At 35.7% G+C, this 20,626-nt stretch overlaps 1 protein-coding gene across 2 annotated transcripts in view; it reads right to left on the bottom strand.

Moving 5' to 3' along the window:
• Nucleotides 1–20,626, bottom strand: part of Edil3 (EGF like repeats and discoidin domains 3) — a 486,419-nt gene that overhangs the window by 268,041 nt on the left and 197,752 nt on the right. For both annotated transcript variants that reach the window (XM_031360541.1, XM_031360542.1), the window contains one exon: nt 8,019–8,147. In XM_031360541.1, the coding sequence (XP_031216401.1) occupies nt 8,019–8,147 (129 nt within the window). The remainder of the gene's footprint in view (nt 1–8,018; nt 8,148–20,626) is intronic.

Below are 20,626 nucleotides of genomic sequence, written 5' to 3'. Positions count from 1 at the left end.
TCAATTAGTGATCAAGGGGGTATGGCCCCTTGTGGGTGGTGCCATCCCTGGGCTGGAAGTCTTGGGTTTTATAAGAGAACAGATTGAGCAAGCCAAGAGATGTAAGCAGTAAGGCCTCTGCATCAGCTCCTGCTTCCTGATTTGCTTGAGTTCCAGTCCTAACTTCCATTGGTGATAAACAGCTATGTGGAAGTAAACTAAATATACCCTTCCCTCCCCAATTTGCTTCCTGGTCATGATGTTTGTGCAGGAATAGAAACCTTGACTAAGGCACAAGAGCTATGTCAAAGAACAGGTTTAATTCATAATTTTTTCTGTAAAGTACTGATTCCTTTAGAAATAGATAGATAGTTTGTAAGTTAGTGGTCCTTGTGTGTCATGAAGCTAAAGATCACATGGGTACTTAAAACTAACATTATGTAGACTGAGCAGGTTATATTTATGCCTTTTGGAATAAGCATCCACTCATATACATGTGGCAGACATTAATGAAATAAAGGCTATGGACTTGAATGAGACCGAGAAGTATGTGGAAGTTGAAAGGAATAATAAAAAATTCTGAGGCATTAGATCCAAGGTATTGGATAAATTTCTGATTCTGTGGTGTAGATATAAGACAGTCATTCATTTGTATACTACGTTGATAACAAAAAATTGAGATCAAGCTCTTTAACAGTAGGTAGCAAAATATATAAACAGAAAATTTTATAATCTATTTTTTTCTAGTTAGCTTTCTCAGTTGAATAAGAGGTTACTAAGCTTTATATCTTAAGCTAACCTAATAACATGAACTATGTCTTTAATAAGCTAGGCATTTTACTTCCTGTGTTTGACTTGCTTCAAGGCCAGCTTTTCTTTTCTCTTTTGAACTGGAAGAAACTGAAAACTGTGTGTGCAGGTAGGGAAAATGCTTCATTGGGAAGATGGGCAGAATCCTGATAATAAAGAAATCCTTCTTCTCAAAGGCATTAGATTTGTTACTAAGCAACAAACAAAATATGAGTACTTCTAGCATACTCAACGCAGCATCTTGTAGAAAACTCCTTGCTTACAAATGCTTTTTAGAAGACTACTGTCTTGACAACTAAATTAGGCACCTAATGCATCCTGCAATTTGTATACTTTAATTTACACATATATATGAATGTTGGTGTGTGCATGTCACATAATCCTTTGTCATTTTAAAAGCAAATATAATTTGGCAGTTTCACATCAAACCTAGTACTTAACATTATTATAAAAAGCTCACATAGTTATAATTCCATCAAATTTTCAATATGATTTAAAAAAAACATGTAATGGCTCAAATATGAAACTAAAAACAACAAATACCAATTAGAGTCTAGAACATTGATTCTGACTCATTGCTAATGAGTCTGGCACATAATAAGAAAGTTTGAATTTTTTAACCAAATTGTGTGCACTTTTGCCCTCAAATCCAGCAACTGCTTTCCCAAGTTTACTTAAATGAGCTGAAAATGTATGTCCATAAAAATATAAAAATAAAGAAAAAACTGCACATGAACTTGCATAGCAGCTTTACTTATTTTTCCCCAAACCAAAACAGCCAATAAATCAAGCTATTTTTCAGTAGACAAATATATAAACAACAGTAGTAAAACTGAAAAGGAAGTGAAAATTTTTATTATTAAAAAATATGAGCTACAAAGTTATAGAAACCCTGAATTTATATTTTAAGTGATAATCATCAACTTGAAAGACAACATACTCAAAGATTCTAACTATTTAACATACTGTAAAAGCCATAACTGTGAAGACACAAATAATGTTAGCAGCTGTTCATGGTAAAGAGATGAACAAAAAGAATATGTACCTAGAAAACAAAGGATGTTTAACTAAGTAAAACTGACTGTGTTGCTCTACAATGATGAACATACAATTTTATACTTCTCAAATTCCTTGTAACTGTATTATAAAAAGTGTGGATCCTAGCATATAGTATGCATGTAAGTCAATAGTTCTTTAGAAAATCTTGGGAATAATGAGGCAGTGATTTATTTGCAACACTCAGAAGGCAGAGGCCAGGAGATCTCTGTCAGTTTCAGGCCAGTCTGATCAACATAATGAAGTCCAGGTCAACCAACAGCTACATAGTGAGACCCTGTCTTAAAACAAACCAAACTACTATATCAGAAGTCCTTACCAATGTACTTATTATTCAAGCAAAAATGCTAAAATTAGGGCCAAATTATCTAGAAGGAAAGACAAATGGAACTTTCCATAGTCCTTGCTCATTTTTTTGTAAACTAAAGTTCAAATAGTTTTAAAAAGTTAATCTAACATATTTTCCAATAATATTAACGCTGGCACTGGAAAAAGCTTTTGCAATGTATATCATTATAATGTTCCTCCTAAACTTATACATAACTCAATCATGTATCATGAATTAAAGTTTTTGATTTTCTATAAATATATATTCACAGGCATATTTAATTCTATTATATAGAATTTAATTAGTAATTGTTTTTCTTTTTTTCTAATAAAATAATGTTATGTTTGTTTGTATTCCAAAGAGAGAGAAAGAGAGGGTAGATTTGGATGGCTGGGTAAGTAGGGAGGAATTGGGAGGAGCTTGGAGGACATGGGTTAGGAGAAACAGAAAACAATATATTCTATGAAAAGGTATATATTTTCAATAAAAGAAAACACTATATTTTAATTGTATAAGTAGCAAATACTGTTACATATCAATTATAATATCATTGTGATATTACTACTTTCTCAATTCATTGACTTTCAAAATTTTTGACTTAAAAAAACCTTAATAAACTCTTTGCCTAATATCTATTGCTATATAATAAAAGGTAGAAATCGCTTCCATTTTGTTGTTAATGTTAAGATGGTCATGTTTAGATTATTAACTAGAGATTTTGTAAAATGTAAATTCTTACTCAGTGCTCTGTGGTTAATCTAACTTTGTAAACACTTCTGGGTGGTATTAGTATCTCACTGTACCTTGGATAGCAATGCTCTTGGAAATATCTGGACCATAAAGCTGTTGTGAGAATGAAAAACCAGCTCAAATCTCTATATGTCCAAGCGAGGGATTCACCAGCTCTGTTTCTCTTTCTCTACCTGAAGAATTTCTCAGGGATCTAGCACTTCTAAATCTGCTTTTCTAATGTATAATCCTTTCCAATCCCACCTGAAATAGGAAGGTTTGATAACCTCTGTGCCTTGAGCAAGCTTCCATTTAGTCCTAATACTCCCATGGCTTGTATGAACCCAAGGTCACCCATTTCTAGTTCAAATCCTTAATTTATATATTTTCAATTGGGGAAAGGTCAAAGGAGTAATTCAAGGTCAGTCATTCAATAACTGTAAAGGTCATGTCTCAAATCCCAATTTGTGAATCCAAATTCAATCCTCTTTTACCCATTTTTGTCTTTCTTCTAATAATGATGCATGCCACCAGAGACAGATTGGGTAATTTAGATATAGAAAATACCAGGTCTGAATTGAATTTCACAGCCTTGGGCATTCCACGACAATTCCAGAGAGACATTGAAAGTTTAGAGATTTAAGTTACAGTAATAAGAGCAGGTTTTGTGCTTTAACATAAGCTTTGGAATTCAGTTATAAGTTGTGAATGTCCAGCTTTCTATATTATGAGAAAAAGGGATGTGGAAAAAGACTTGCATGTCCCACTGTGGGGGAATAGGAACAAGCACAATCTTATACTCCCCCATCTCTAATGATATACATGAAAGAGCTCAGCCAGCCATAGGTAGCAGCCAGAGGTAGAAGGAAACATCCCCACTAACATCTTTCAAGAATAAATCACTTTATTTAGAAACAAATTATGACTTAATGCCTCTGAATGGCTTATAAATCACTAAATATGATGGAAAGAAACTAAATTAACTTTTACTGGATTAGGAAAATAAGTGCTGGAGATGTGAGATAATAGTATATTACTGTAGAGAGCCTATTCATTGAAAAGTGATTTTGGTTTTCTAACATCTTTTGTAAGAAGAAACTACAATTTCACATCCCTTCAACTGTAATCACAGTGAAATGTTAAATAATCAAGATCTTAATATGTGACATTCAGGATCTACATATCATCTCCAAAATATTTGTTTTTTTCTATGTGACAATAAATAATGAATAGGAATTATTAATTTGAGAGAGAGCAAAAGGAGAGTAGTATGAATATCTGGAGGGAGGAACAGGTAAGAGAAGGCAATTATACATAGTTTGTTTATTTTATGAAATTTTATTTCATATAGTATTTTCTGATTAGGGTTTCTTCTCCACCAACTCTTCCCAGATTCTTTCCACCTTCCTATCCACCTGACACCATGCTCTTTCTTTCTTGACCTCTTTTTAGAAAGCAAACAAAGACAAACAAAAGTAGAACACAGAAAAACAAAAATAAAGAAAACATAATAACACTCTCCCACAAAAAGCCCACAAAAATAAAAGATAGAAAACCAAAATATATAACAAAAAACAAACCAAGCATAACAAACAAACCAACAAATCCAAAATAGTAAGACTAAGTACAGAATAATGCCCAAAGAAATATGAGAAAAACCATCTACAAAAAGACTACTCAGTGTGTTTTGTGTTGACCACTGTACTGGCTAGTTTTGTGTGTCAACTTGACACAGGCTGGAGTTATCACAGAAGGGAGCTTCAGTTGGGGAAGTGCCTCCATGAGGTCCAGCTGTGGGGCATTTTCTCAATTAGTGATCAAGGGATAGGTCCCCTTGTGGGTGGTGCCATCCCTAGGCTGGAAGTTTTGGGTTCTATAAGAGAGCAGGCTGAGCAAGCCTGGAGAAGCAAGCCAGTAAGAAACATCTTTCCATGGCCTCTGCATCAGCTCCCGCTTTCTGACCTACCTGAGTTCCAGTCCTGACTTCCTCTGGTGATCAACAGCCATGTGGAAGTGTAAGCTCAATAAACCCTTTCCTCCCCAACTTGCTTCTTGGTCATGATGTTTGTGAAGGAATAGAAACCCTGACTAATATAACCACCTACGGTAGGAGATGGGTCCTACATTTAAGGGTGATTAGTATATCCAACGATAGATATTCTACTGGTGAAAACAAAAGTTTTCTTTGTAAGCAGGTGTTATTAGCACACAGAGACTTAGTTAGGGGTAGATGTGCTTGTGTACTTCCTGGTCTCAAGGTTGGGAGCCTTCACTAGCTCCTTTTGTGTCAAGTCAACTTGACAGAAACTGGAGTCATATGAAAGGAGGGAACCTCAATTGAGAATATATCTACAAAGGATCTTGCTGTAGGATATTATTTTAATTAGTGATTGATGGTAGATGGCCTAGTCTATTGTAGGTGGTGTCACCCCTCTGCTTGTAGTCCTAGGTAGTACCTTTCCATGGCATTTGTATCAGCTCCTCCATCAGGTTCCTGGGCTGTTTGAATTCCAGTCCTAATTTCCTTCAGTGATTGTCTACAACCTGAAGGTGGAAGCCAAATAATTCCTTTCGGTTGCAGGCTATTTAATCATATTGTGAACCCAAGACTGTGAATTAGAAAAACCTTGTGGTGTGGCTCAGCTCTAGCAGACACTTTTTACCCAAGAACTTTCTATTTACTGTAAACAAGTAGTAGTATGGCTCAGCATTAGCAAAATTCTTTAACCTAAGAGCTTTCTGTGAACAAGAACAAGATGATGTCAAGGATACCTCAAGAGGCAGAGCAAGCATCCTGTTGAGAAGGAGTGAACACAAGTAGAAAGGAGGAACACTGAGAGAATGTTATTGAAGACAGCAAGGAGATTTTTTCCCCCTGTGATGTCAGTGGAGTAGGTCACCTGGGTGCTTTCTCTGTTTGTCTGAGCTAGCAGGTTTTCACTACAGCACCTGGATCCTAAGTCTCTACTTGGTAAATCATACCTTTGGGATGTTGTTGCTTAAAAACAACTTTCCTCTCTACCTTGCTTTTCATCCTACCAATGGTAACTCTAAAGCAGATGACAGGTAGCTCAAAACTGGGATGGGCCTGAGCATGCTTTACAGTCTGTGAAGTCTTAAAGGCATCTGTACTGTTGTATCTGGAGGAGGCTGTTTCCCTGGATTCATTCATCCTCTATGTCTCTTCTTCAGGAAAGTCCTGCAGGGAGCCCTCTGAGCTCTAAGGGGGAGGCATTTGATGAAGACATCCCACTTAGGGTTGAGTGTTCTCAAATCCTCAATTCTCTGCACCTTAACATGATACCTTGGGTGGCTAGCCTTGGACCTTAGACTGAATAGGCCATGAAACTGGAGGAAAAGCAAATACTGTTCTGCTAAAAGAACATAGCAATGAAACAACTCATACTGACATTCTGATATAATCAAAGATCAATGTCGCATACATCCATCATCAGAGAGGGTTCCTCTTATAGCATGTGGGGACTAACATAGAACCATAACATAGAACCACCACAGAGCTAATTACATTTTAATTTCAAGTGTGTGTGTGTATGTGTGTATTTGTGTGTATGTTTCTTGTGCTTTTAATATTTGATAATTAAGGTATCTTGTTTTTATTTTAATGTTTGTTTCCTAGAGAGACAGATCAATGAAGTTCATGAAGTTGGGTGGGTGGTGAAGTAGGGAGGATCAGGAAGGTGTTTGGAGAGGGGAAACAATAATCAATGTATTGTATGAAAAAATACTTTTAATAAAATACTTTTATTATGAAGTATTTATAATACTATAAATTATTTTGAAAAAAGGAAGCTAGGAATTTTGACCAATCCTTTTTTCTGATTTTGGAAAACAGCCCATAATAAAAATAGGATTCTTTTTTTCGGAGAAATTCTTTGTGTGTACTTCATTCAAGAAGCTCATGTTTGAGTTACAGGTGTACAGAGACTGTGTCCCCCAGGCCTTGCATATGATAACACATCTTTTATGATCTGTGTGCAAGTGTTTATCATAGTTTTCCATGGGGTTAAGTGAATAGAAAGATAGGTAAGATACTGGCTTCTCATTTTAGTCTCTCTAAGTCTGTTTGAGATATCCCCATGTGGAGAATGAATTATGGTCTTTCCTCCAAGAAGAATAAACCTTGACACTTCTGAACTGGTATAAGAAAAGTGGATAGCCTTTAATTTGCTTGTTGCAGACTAGAGACTTAGAGATTACTCAGGAGAGGTTGGATAACAAGTCACAAGTAACAAGAGTATTTAGGTACTATAGCAAACTTCTCCAGAAGCTTTACCAATTTCCAACTGTGGAACGACATCTAGGAAAGATGCTTCCAGTGTCTAGAGCTAATACAAGGTATGCCTGTTCCTGGGGGTTGAAAATCTGACTCAAACTGATATATCAAAATTTGTTTCTATTTTCCAAACCATATCCTCAGGCTCACTTTAGGATTAATGAGCAATATTCCTTCTCCTCTCTTTATTCCCATGCTGTCTCACCACACCTAACCTTGCCACCTTAATCAGCATTCCTTCTTCAGCATCCAGTCTACCTGTGACAACCTCTATAAGAACAACCTACAGCAGCTCAGAGTGTACTGTGTCCTGTCTGAGTGCTGCAATACACAGTGTGTAAGGTCCCATGCCACTCATTGGGCATTTTTATGTTTATTGGATTTTCAAAAATTTTCATGTAGAAATGTCAATATGTAAGAAGGAGAAAATTGGATTATATATGGGTTAGAGTCTTGAGCATTCTTTTCTTGTCCTTATTTTTTTCCTTTGTTTGTTCGCATTGCTATGAACCTAATCACCAGAATAATTGCTGGAATGCTTGGAGAATGTAGATTTATGGACAAGTATGAAGGAGAGAGACAAATATTGTAACATGAAAGCCAGTATATTGTGAATTTAACAGAATGAAAAGGAATAGGAAGCATATTATTAGTCAGATACAGTGGATGGTGATGTGTATTGTGGAGAGAGGTCACATGAGCCAAAATGCCCAGACTCTGTGCTACTCTACATTTCTGTGACACAACCACAAACAAGAAGGGTAATGGCTTGTACACACTGGATCAATAAAAATAAGAGCACAATGAATATAAATAACTTACTGTGCTGACAGTGAATCCCATTAAATCCCCGGGGACATTTACAAACATAGCCTATGAATGTGTCTCCTCGATACGCTTCACTTATCTCACAGGTTCCTCCGTTATGGCATGGGTTGGGGATGCAGGGACCTGAAAGACAGAGACAAATGCTTCATAATGCATGTGCTTAATAAAAGGTGCTTTTATCGCCATTTTCACTTGACAACTTTGTTCTTGATATTCGAGAGGAAAAGCACAGTTGTATGAACTCTGATGAATGGCCTGAATTTGAATATAAGTGCCATTATCTTTTAGCTATGTGATCTTGGGAAATTATTTAATTTTCCTGTTGCCTCAGTTAGGTCATTTGAGAAATATTAACACAATAAAATTAGCTTTAGTGGTTACACTACAGTTGAAAAGATTTCATATATTAAAATATTCAGAACAGTACCAACCTCATACTATGCATTAAAAATAACCCTAATTCAATTACTATCATAATTTCTGAATTGTAGAATACCTTCCACATGTTGAACAATTAATACTGAATTGCAGTTTCTAAAGAGCTTTTGACCTGATTGATGCAGATAGAGTCTGAATCTACCAATACAAATGAAGTCAAGTGATGCTTGCAGTAATTTATGGAATTTCATAAACTTGAGGAGAATAGCCTTAGAGAAACTACTGTCGTACACTAGAACCTGAATAGTTCATGAAGAGTTGCATGTTTGAATAGGAGGCCACAATAACCATTTTGTAGACTTTGAGAATGTAAGTTCAACAAAGATTGAAAACTGCTGCATGAAATACTCATTCTAAGATTTCCCTGGGCAAAACCAGCTGTTACCAGTGTGATTAGCTGGCAGCATCCACTGTAGGATCTGCTGCAACAATTTAGCTAAGGCTCTGTAAGATCTGGTAAAACAATGTTCACTCCAGGTTACCTCCCCGAAGCAATGACAGAGCACCATGTGGCATCGAACTCTTCAAGTACATATTCTGTACTCTGGGATGCTCCAATGGGACAGCTGATCTTTGCTGGAAAATCCTGTCAATCTGAAGCTTTGTGTAGACAATGCTTTCTTTTCTTCCTTGTTTTCTTCTTTCATAAGTGACAGGCTGTCAAAGTCTGGGAGCTTCTGCTAAACACCCAAGCTGTCCTGATGGCCTTTGTCCTTCTTAAGCATGTGGTACAATGCTCTATACCACATTCAGATTTCCAGAGTAAGTGCTAACTTAGTGAAGACAGAACCCAGAGGAGAGTTTCTAAAGGAGTCTAGGGAAATAATGGAACGCTTTCCCTTAAAGATGAAAAATGACCAAAGAACAAAAATAATTGGAAAAGATTAGAATGAAAGACTTTTGCCTTGTTCTATTACAAGAAAAAATTAATGACAAGCAGTGGGTCCTTGAAAGTTTCTCTGATATACAATGGGTGAAAGGGAGTCTAGGTGAGAGGGTGCATTTTTTCAGATTTATCTTTGGAAAAGCAGACTAGACAACATGGTGAGACTGGTTGAGTCAATTGACCATTCTTAGATGGAAAAACTGGGGGAAGATGGGAGAGACTGATCAGGAGGAATTAATTTTTTAAAGTATAGATGATAGAATATGTTTGTAAAGGAAAAAATCATTAAAACGTAATTTATATGCTGATCCTAGAAAATGAATATTAGGATTATTAAATGCCTGCTAATCCATGAAGAGGAAATCCAGGGTCCTGGAGAAAGATCAAGAGAAGAACAAAAATTTTCAGCTTAGACAAGAAAGAAGGCAGAGGAATGGTTACAATAATTCTGAAGATTTGGGACAACTATTAAAGGATACATCAAGCAAAGTTGTTAACAGAGCATTATGGAAAAAGTAGATTTTAAGGAAAGCGGACATTCACCATCTTCACTCAAAGCAGACCACTGCACTTAGATTTGAACATGATTGGAGATTACGTAACATGCTTCTATGTTAGAATAAGAATTATGATTGGATTATTTCCTTTAGAAACCTTATAGGGAAAAACACTGCACTTCTTTCTGTTTAATATTGGATAAAAAAAAAAAGATTTACATGGAATAGTCTATAGGCACTCTATAGTGCCTAGAATCATACTTCATCTTTAGAATTTCTTTTAAAAACTGAAAAGGAATTATGAAATATATCCTTTTACTACAAGTATCTATATTTCCATATCCCTCAAAAAAGATACCTAGATATCTAATGTACAACATGAGGATTAATGTCAGTAATAGTTCATTACAGTGGGGACATTTATTAAATAGATTTAAACTGGGTATTTTTACTCAAAATTAAATATAAAATGGTAACCATTTCAGTAGCTATGTGTTTCACATAGTATCAAGTTGTAAACTTCAAGAATATGATATAAGTTTTTAAACAATACATTTTCTGAAGCAGATCGTTTAGTCCCACTGAGTGTCTATGAATCAAATAGTCTAGCAACTTCCCTTAAGTGGGGACATGGTCTGTGTTTGAAAGAAGGAAGTAAGTATAAAACCTATGATAACATTTAGAAGCAATTGAAACAATTTTTCCTCACTGCTAAGCATCATGTTAAACATCCCATCTCTTTTTTCTGTTTCTTCTGTACTCCAAAAGTTATCTGATAATGTATCATACTATAAAAACATAATCTACAAAATAATCTCATCTACTTCTCATAGCAAAAGATTAAGGCGTTGCTGTTCCCTTATATGGCCCCTGGTTGCTCTGGTGCTGGGGTTTAAAGTTGAAGGTTAGAGAAATGTGATGCTATTCATCAGACCAATATCCCCTGGGGATGCATTAAATCTCAAACTCAGAATCTGGGATTCCAGGAGAGGAGTATCTAATAAAAGTAACACTAAGAGTTTTGTTGCATCAATTCTCTTCCAAATAAGAAAAAGCATGTTTTCATTAAGTGGCAACTGATACTCATACATGTTACATAAAATATATTCAAATTATTATAAAATTCTAAACAAATAGGGCACTATGAATGCCAACTAACCCAATCTCACAATTTAGCAGATAAGAAAGCATAACGTAATAAAAATTCAGTAAAATCTAAAAAACACTATGTATGAAGAAAATTGGATCTAAGGAATTATACCTGGGAGAAAAAAATAGTTATTAAAACCAAAACTAATGAAGGTATTCTTGCCTCCTCGAGAGAGTGGAGTAATTACAGCAGAAAGAATAGAAACCTCTCCCACATTCACTTAGGTTTAAGCAACTCCACAGGGAATTAATAAAAGATTTGAATGTAAGACTTTTGCATAGTCATGCAAGGAGATAAAACTGATGCCAAACAGTGGGTCATTGACAGTCTCTCTGAAGAACAGTGGGTGCAAAGGAACCTGGATGACCTAGCATAATTATGTACACTATCTTTAGAAGATTAGACTAGGCAAGGAGGTGAGATCAGACAGTTTAGTACAGGAAAGAACTGAGAAAAGATAGGAGAGAACAATGGGGAGGAATCCTAACAAAGCTAAAATAAAGTCTCCATAGTGAGAGGGCAGACAACGTCCTGAGTGGTTAATTCGTGAAGAAACGTATCTAATAAGAAATCGTGGTGCCCATAATTCAGAGGTAAATCATTTGTACAGAATTGTTTTCAGTGATCTAGCTCCCCACCAGCATCAGTGAACCTCCAGAGTCTGTGAAGTATTGGAGAAAACCGGTAGGGAAATCTGTGGCAATTTACAGCCTTTTATTCTGGTAGAAAGGAAGGGTTGCTGGGCATGCAGTCCAGTGAATTCCAGTTAAAGACAGTTGTAAATGCCCCAGGAACACAGTTCTGTTCAGTAATCTTGATTCAATCTCTGGGATTCTCTGCAGATGTGAGTTTTTGAGTCTTTGTATTTGCATCTCAAAGGGAATCATGACCTCAGCTGCCACCTGGGTTTTAGGAAAGGATTACCATTACTGCTAGCATTTTTCTCAGTCTATGAAATCCAGTGTTTTGGTTTTTGTCTTTTTTTTTTTTAAGGACAAGGGTGAAGTAAATCATGTAGGAGTAGGATTTTCTTTTCGAGAGTTCCTTTAAGTTCTTGCTTTTAAAAATATATATTGTAAGAATATATCTTGGATTTAGTGGGAAAAACAGGCACAAAGAGGTTAAGTAACATGTCTAATCAGAAAGCAAATCTTTTATCATACTTTGCCTGACTACAAAGTCTACAATTTTCCTAGCAAGCCATGCTTGCTCCCAAGTTGTCAGTCTGTGCATTAATGTTAGTTATGACAGATGTAAACAGTCAGCATGAATTCACTGAGCATATTTCTATAAATAATGTAGCACTCAAAAGCCTCCTCTAATGTAAGCATCTTAGAGTCTTCAGCAATTGGATCAGAATATATTATATATCATATATATAGATAGAAAGGCTCTAGTGCTAATGATATTTTTTCTCATTAGAATAATCTTTGAATTCAATTACACCAAAAATTAGTCATAATTATATGTATGTCTGATTCTATATATCCTTTAGATTTGTTTATTTTTGCATATACTTACGACTATGTCTCTCTCTGTGTACATATGTATGTGTATGTCTCTGTGCATCTCTCTCTCTCTTTCTCTGTACTTATATCTATATCTCTGTATATGCCTCTCTCTCTGTCTCTCTGTCTCTGTCTCTGTCTCTGTCTCTGTCTCTGTCTCTGTCTCTCTCTCTCTCTCTCTCTTTCTCTCTCTGTGTGTGTGTTTACTCTCTCAGTTGGGATCATCTGTTCCTGCATCTAGAAAAGAGTCTATTTTGACCTTCTCTATCACTCCTCAGTCCTTCCTTTGAGGCAAGTCTTTCCCTGTTCCTGGTGCTTCTGTCTGTACAGCTGGGCTGAAAACAGACATGTCACAGCAACTCTTCAGGCTCATTTCAGGTATTTGTAGGGATTCCTGACTTATTTATGTGGGGCTGAGATCTGAACTCCAGTTCTCATGATTATAGGGCAATCACTTTTAACCACTGAGTCAGCTCTCCAGACTCCAGTCTGTCTATACCTTTCAAGCACTCTTTGATTTCTCAAGGCAGAAAGATTGAGTGCTGAGATGAGAGGATTCTTATCTCCTTTGCTTGAGGCCATAAACTTCATATGGGAAGAATCCTGGTTCCTGCACTGTAGATTTCTGTTACACGTGGCAAGATGAATCTATGTCAATAACAAGTGGTAATCACGGCATCTATGTACAACATCCTTTATCTTGGTTTATTCTTTAAAACATCAATAGTGCTACTCCTTTTCATAAATTAATGTGGGTTATTTTTAGAAATTTTTATACTTAACTAGTTTCAAGCCTTCTGAATTTGTAATCAGATTCTCTTTTTATCTTTCTAGTATGGTTGAAGCTTTAAAATTGTTATTTTTAATTGCAGAATTGTATTAACATTCATCATGACTGCATTTATCCTAATTTCTTTACAAATATATTATTAATAAAAATGTAGCACTATGTAACATTATTGACAGTGATATATTTTGTTAATCAAATAATCCACATATCAATAAAGCCATATTCTTTGATCCTGAATAAAGAGAGATGACTATAAAATAAGTTAGAACATAAAGATAAAACAGGTGAGCACCCACAAAACTTGCTTGTTTTGTATTTGATATTGCACATAAACAGTTAAAATATATAGCAATGATTTCTAGTTATCTTTTCTCCAAGTGATAAGAAGGTTAATCACATGCAAATGAGGAATATGGGGAAACTTCCGTTTTGGTGCCATTTATGCACATCCAAATGGCAATTTGATACTGAAAGTATAATTTTAGATCTTGGTGTACTGATAAATAAAATTAACTGCTTATAATACATGAGATTGTTTTTCTGTACTGATAAGAATAAAGCTGCCCCTTACATTAGTATTATCTATTTACGAGGCACTAGTTGTGTTGTAGGCACTGTGCTAAACGTGTGGTCAACACTTTCAGTGGAATTAGGATTGAGGGCAGCAGAAAGAGGAAGCTCATAATGTCAGAGTACATTTCATTTTCAACTTTGTGCAGTTGATTCTAAAGAATATTTCACAGTTCACCAGTACTGTGAGTGGTACATGCTTAGGATTAATACCTTTCATTGTTTAGGTAATGGTTTCTAGAAATTTAATTCTGAGATTTCCCCCTGGCATTATAATAATCTCTTTAAAATGTTTTACTCTTTGACAGTTTTATACATCTCTATAATGAATTTTAGCCATTTTACATCCCTTCTCCCCTCTCCCCTTACACTCTATGTTGTTAACTTTAACAACCAAGACTTTATTATATTTGAAGTATGTCTACTATGTCTCTTGTAACTTGTTGGCATTGTACATGTGACTCATGTATAGCTTTAGAAACAATGTAACTGCAACCAAAGTTTAGAAACCAATTAGTGTTTTTGAGCCACTTAGAGGTTTTAACAGAAAGAACACCTACAAATCTGTCATCAATGCCTTTCCACTCAAAACAGCTCCCTAAAGAACTTGGCACCATTTTGTAATACAGACATTGAGAAGCACAGAGACTGGTGGCTATGTGTTCTACTTATTGTTGGTATTATGAACTATTTTACTAGACCAATACATTTGGTAATATCACTCTTAACAAAGAGCATAGATGAACTTTCAAATCTAAAAGGCTTCTGGGAATTTTTAAATCAATGTTGTAATACTTTTCTAGGAATCTTGAAGTAGTTCCTAACATAATGAGGACAGCGTGTGATCAAAATTAATGAACAACTGAGTTCAACAACATTCTTCCAGGCATCTTTATGCAAGTTCATATAAGTATGTCAACAAGATTAATTGCTTAAAAAAACAATAGATTCAAATACTGTGGTGTTTTGCTTCCATCTCTTTATAATGCTAACAACAGAGTTAAAATTATTTTCATATGTGTAACACAGTTATCCTCTTAAACAGTGAACACTGTGCTCCAATTACGACTGTAGTAGAGAACAGACAGAATATTAAGAAGCAGATACATTATCACTTCTGTGAAGATGTACATTCAGGATTGGTTTAGGTTATATGTCATGCCTCCAAAATTTTGGAGTTAGTGCTTAAAATTGAATGTATACATTAACTTACATAATAGAGAAACATCGATGTAGTCATTGCAAACCTATGGGGTTTCAAGTTGTTGCTGGACAATTGAAAAGGAAACAGTTGAGACTCAAAAAATGGCTACAACTCTTGTCTTAATAAACATATGGAAACCATCTCTCAGAGTTGTCTTTACATTTATTAAGACTTGGATATATACTTGTTGTCATTTTAAACCGTGGTCACTCTTTTAAAAACTGGTTGGGAGGATACAGTGATGACTCAATGGTTAACACTGTTCTTGTAACATATGAGTTTAGTTCGCAGCCCCTATGTTGGCAGCCATACAGACCCATGTAACTGCAGCTCTAGGCATCCAGAATCCTCTTCTATACCCTGCAGCCACTTTCAATCACAACCAATCCCCCACACACATACCTAAACTCATATCTTAAAAAGTAATAAAAATGTATTAAACTTCTTGAGAAAGGGAGTTATTTCACATATGCTCATGGGATAGATGCTCTAACACTGTCTTCTATGTAGTCTCTGTTTTTGTTTTCTTCTTTGTTCTTTCTCATAAATGTGAATGTACAACATTCAGGTATGTTAGGAAAAACTCCTCTAAGCTACTTTATATTTGAAATCATAATTAAACTCTAATCAAAATTTAAAAAAATTCATTATTGAGGAAAATCAACAAGATTAATAAGATTTCTCTTCAAACTGTAAAAGCTGTGGGGAAAATTGTACAAGTTAAAATCGGAAGTAAGCAGACTTTTTATCCAGGGCATGCTGACAAACTGTCCCCTGCAGAACACACTGTCAGTAAGCAAGTGTCTGCTGGAGGCCTCGAGATGACCAGTGCTTACACAGCATGCTCTCCTGGCCTTGTATTCATTTCAGGATAGCTGCAGCTAATTTCCACTCACTCTGTAGCATAAAACAGCCAAAACATTCCCTCTGAGCTGTGGAGGATATAAAATAGACACCAAAGCATCAACTACACTCTCACAAAACAATCACTTTTTCGAGGGGCTCCTGATAATGATGTCATGTAGTCACTGGCACCAGCACATGGCCGATGACAGGCAACTCCATTTGTTTGTTCAGAGCATCCCATTAATCCTCACCTGTCTTTACACTCATCTTCCCTGGGTCTTTGTTCCCCTCTGCTCCTTTGTGGTTCTTCTTTCTTATATCCCCTTTCTACCAATTCAACCCCCTAACACTAAATAGGAGTGATTATAGTTAGACTATTTCCTGCTGATTAGGAGCATCAAGTTCCTCGGGGCAAGTTTGATCTTCCTAGTCAGGATATCTGATTTCTTCTTTCTTCTTTGTACATGATTAATTAACAAACCATCACCAACAACCACAGTAAGCAAGGGCAACCAACCATCCGCCCCCTTCCACCTTTTGGAGCATTGGTTTTAATATTGGTTTTAATATATTCTCTGAAAAGTCCTCCAAATTCCCAATGTCACACAATTGCAGGAACTATCTGCAGCTGGCAAAATCATGTCCCTGCTAGAGAACAAAGTAGACCATAGCTAGCTGTTGTGAATAATCTGAAGCAGAGCCATAACCCACTTCTGAGATTAAAATCAAAACACACTATTTGTTTTTTAATGAGATCAAAATTCTCACTGTACCTCCCCTCTGCTTTTTTCCGTACAAGTCACATATCTGCAGCCCACTCTAAATTCAATATGATTCCATGAGTCAATGTTTATCAATTTATAACTGCAAGGACCTTTTGGATATGAATTGTGCCCTGCAAATTTCATTTATTGATGCTAGAGATGTCAGATTTTCTTTTTTAATCCCTGTTACAAATATCTGAGAGAAACAGTTTAAGGAAAAAAGATTTGTTTGAATTCTCATTTCAGAGGCTTTGGTCCATGGTTGTATGGTCACATTTGCACAGGTCTTTGTGATAAGGTGAGACATCCAGACAGCTAGGCCTTGAAAAGAAGAGAGGGTAAGCCATGGTGGTTAGGCAGAAACAAGAACGGTAAATGGGTAGAGCTAGATATAACAGTCTTGACTAAATAATCCAGACATAGAAACTACATGTTTTCTCTCATTTCTAGATCTTAACTTTAAATATTCTGAGGTACTCCAGTTAAAATGTCCACAGAGGACAAAAATTTGTTAGGGGATATTAGGGACAGGGCCTTAAAAATCTCAAAATAAAGTGTGGGGGGTAGATATGCAAGCCTACCACTGGCTAGGGAATTATTAGCATGCAATGGCTTTGGGGAATGGAAGAGTCTTCTTTGATTATTTGGTTTTTGATTGTTATTGTTTCTTTTTTCCTTTTTTAAAAAAGGTTATCTGATTACTGGTAGGATGCCACATACCAGATCAAGCTCCAATCCCAAGACTAGTTTGACAACTAAAAATGAACTCTGTAGGAGGGAAGGAAAGAAGGAGAAAGAAGAGAAGGAGAAGAAGGAGGAGGAGGAGAAAGAGAAGGAGGAAGAAGAGGAGAGAGAGAGCAGGAAGGAAGGAAGGAAGGAAGGAAGGAAGGAAGGAAGGAAGGAAGGAAGGAAGGAAGGAAAGAAATAAATTTCAAAATTAGAAAGCTGTGTGTGAGAAGGTGTGAGAGGGTGGTAAGGGGAAGAATTGAAGGATTGACTATTTTCAAAATACATTGTCTGAAACTCTCAAGAAATTAATAATAAAAATACTGCTTTTAATATTAGGTCAAAATAAAAATCTAGAGCCACAAGTTTTGTTTTGTGGCAGGATATATCCATGCATACACACATGTGCACTCACACATGAAATAGAGGGGGGAGAGAAGGAGAGATTAAGGGAGGGGGAGATAGGGAGGAAGAGAGGAAAGGGAAAAAGAGGGAGAGGAACAGAAGAAAAAAGCACCCACAGTGACATACCTCTCTGAGCCAGCCCCTAACTCCTAACTCCTATTGCAATTATTTAGTAAGTAGATTAATGCATTGATTTAGTTTGTGCTTTTATAATCTTATCACTTTTCACAGATTATATACATTATCTGGGAGCAAAGAGTTTAATCTATGAGACTTTTAAAGGTAATTTGATACCTAATCTATAAATAATGCCCTAATCACTAGAGCCTTAGAATGTGAATGTTTCTGGGACCCAGAAGTTGTAAGGAAATGATTAAGGTTATATAGAATCATATGTGAATGCCCTCATCTATTCAGCTGATATACACTGGGAGACTATATTTAGTCTCACAAAGGGTGAGAAATGGTTCTGTCTCACCTAAATGCTATGTGAAGACAACAAGAAAACACCTTGTATTTGGATTTTCAACCTTGGGAAATTGAGAAAGTACATTTCTGTCATGTAAGACACTTCATACTTTGAAGTTCCTTATATTCAGTCCTCTTAAAGAGAGTAACATTCTTTAGTTATATTTCTTGAGTTAGTTGCTCACTTATGTAATTGGAGGTGATTAAGGGAACCACAGTTCTAATGTATTATTCGTATTGTATTGACTTATTGTATTGTATTATATGATAACATTCATATTTTCAACAGTAATAGTTCCAGCTTCATAGTTCAGTGATAGATGGGTTTTCATAGTGATGGAGACAAAGAAAGTACTCCAATTTAGCAGCAATGACTAGGAAATATTCTTTAGTCATTCTCCTAGATGACCTGGGTGTTGTCAAGGAGGACAGGAAATGGTATGAGAGAAGGGAATGTCAAAGAAAAACATTTTCTTCAGTTGAGCTGTATCTTTTCAAAACTCTTGTTCAGAATTCAGTTTGCTGATTGTAAATCATAAATTTTCTAAGTAAGTTATTATATACACTACATTGATAAATATACTTAATCATTGTGACACAGATATATTATATCACTCACCAATAATATATATATCTTTCAAATATGAAATATTTGAAATTTTATGTATATATATTTAATATATACATCTTTCAAATACGAGCACCAATTTGAGCAGTATGAATGTTCTGAATGCTAATAAGTACTACACCAGCTATTACCTTGTTGTAAAGTGATCTCTATCCTTTTCCATAGTCACCCATCTTTCATAACTGTAAAGCTTTAAAATCCCACCTGCAAGATGGGAAACCTCAGCTCTGAATATTTCATCATCCAGTGGAAATGTAGCATTTTCTGCAGTCATACTGTATATGCTATTACAAAGTCATCAAGATGTTATTTCTGGGCATATGTTAGTTAATCACTAATATTTACTGTCTGAAGAAGATGTGGTTTTATTTATAGGTCTATATGTAGTGAACACAAGACAAACCAATGTTTATCTATGACTTTCTAAAAAATATTATAAAGTGAGATCTACAAATGTCTATTAATAGAGCTACCATCTAGAAACCACTGTTTAATTGATGGATATCATTATACATTTTATAACACTATTAAATTTAGTAAATAGAAGTTCAAGGGATATTTTAAGCCCCTTCCCTATCAATGGTATAAACACTACAGAAATAGAAAATAAGCATGGAAAGGAAAAACAAATCAGACCTTCAATGTGACAAATTCTGTGAAAATTTGCAATGGATGTAATTTATAACCCAGTAGTCAACAATTTTCAACTAATGTAAAGAAATCATCTCACAGCTCTTTACTAGAGGACTGAATCCAAAAAACAAAAACAAAAACAACCAAAACAAAAACAAAAATGAAGAAAAACCTGTGCAGGTCATTTATATAATAACTATGTGCATCAGAGTTCACCATCTATGTACTAAAGGACAGAAACTTGGGGTTAGGAAGATGGCACAAGGATCAAGATCCCTGTCTGCTCTTTTAATGAATGAGATTCAATTCCCAGAACCTATGTGGCAGCTCTCAACTGTCTGCAACTCCTAATTAAATGGTCCATCGCCCTCTTCTGGCCTCTACAGTCGCTGCAAACACATGGACACACATTCTGGCAAATACTGAATCAGAAGCAGAAACAAAAGTAAAAGCAGAAGAATACTTAAGAATTCACATTAGCAGGTGGTATAGACCCCAAAGATATCACTCAAGTTTTCCTTCAGTTACCAACTGTTACTTTATCTTCCATCTGTCAGTAGAAAAAGAATATATTAGCAATAGAATAGAGACCACAGTTTTCCACAAGATTGTTACAGAAATATTTGAGCTCCTGATTCTGGAGCATAGGCACTCTCACTATGTTACATGCATCTCTAAGCAACTACAGAATTTCCATGTTCTTCATCAATCTTTTCCTGACAGCCCTTCACCTTACTCACCTCCTACTCAGCTTGTTGCCAGGCCCTCAGCAGCTCACTGAATACTGTTTCATTTGTAACTGTGTGATAGGTTTCCTTTGTCTCCTCGAGTCCATTATTAACTGCTTGTACAAAGTATACCTCTGTGTTGCTTTATTCTTTATCTTCAGATCCTAATACAATACACATGTGATAGCATGTCACACATGTATGCTAACTGACTGCAATATTTATAATTTCAATATGTATGCCAAACTTCTATCACAATCAATAGCAAACAGTGATGGTTGCAGAACAGATATAGTTTTTATAGCCCTATTTATTGATACTACATATTTGAAACTTGGAGTCATGCCACAATTTCTTTGTT

The sequence above is a fragment of the Mastomys coucha genome, unplaced genomic scaffold (assembly GCF_008632895.1).
Source record: "Mastomys coucha isolate ucsf_1 unplaced genomic scaffold, UCSF_Mcou_1 pScaffold8, whole genome shotgun sequence".
NCBI classification, from domain to species: Eukaryota; Metazoa; Chordata; class Mammalia; order Rodentia; family Muridae; genus Mastomys; species Mastomys coucha.
This window is presented reverse-complemented; position numbering and strand designations above follow the sequence as displayed.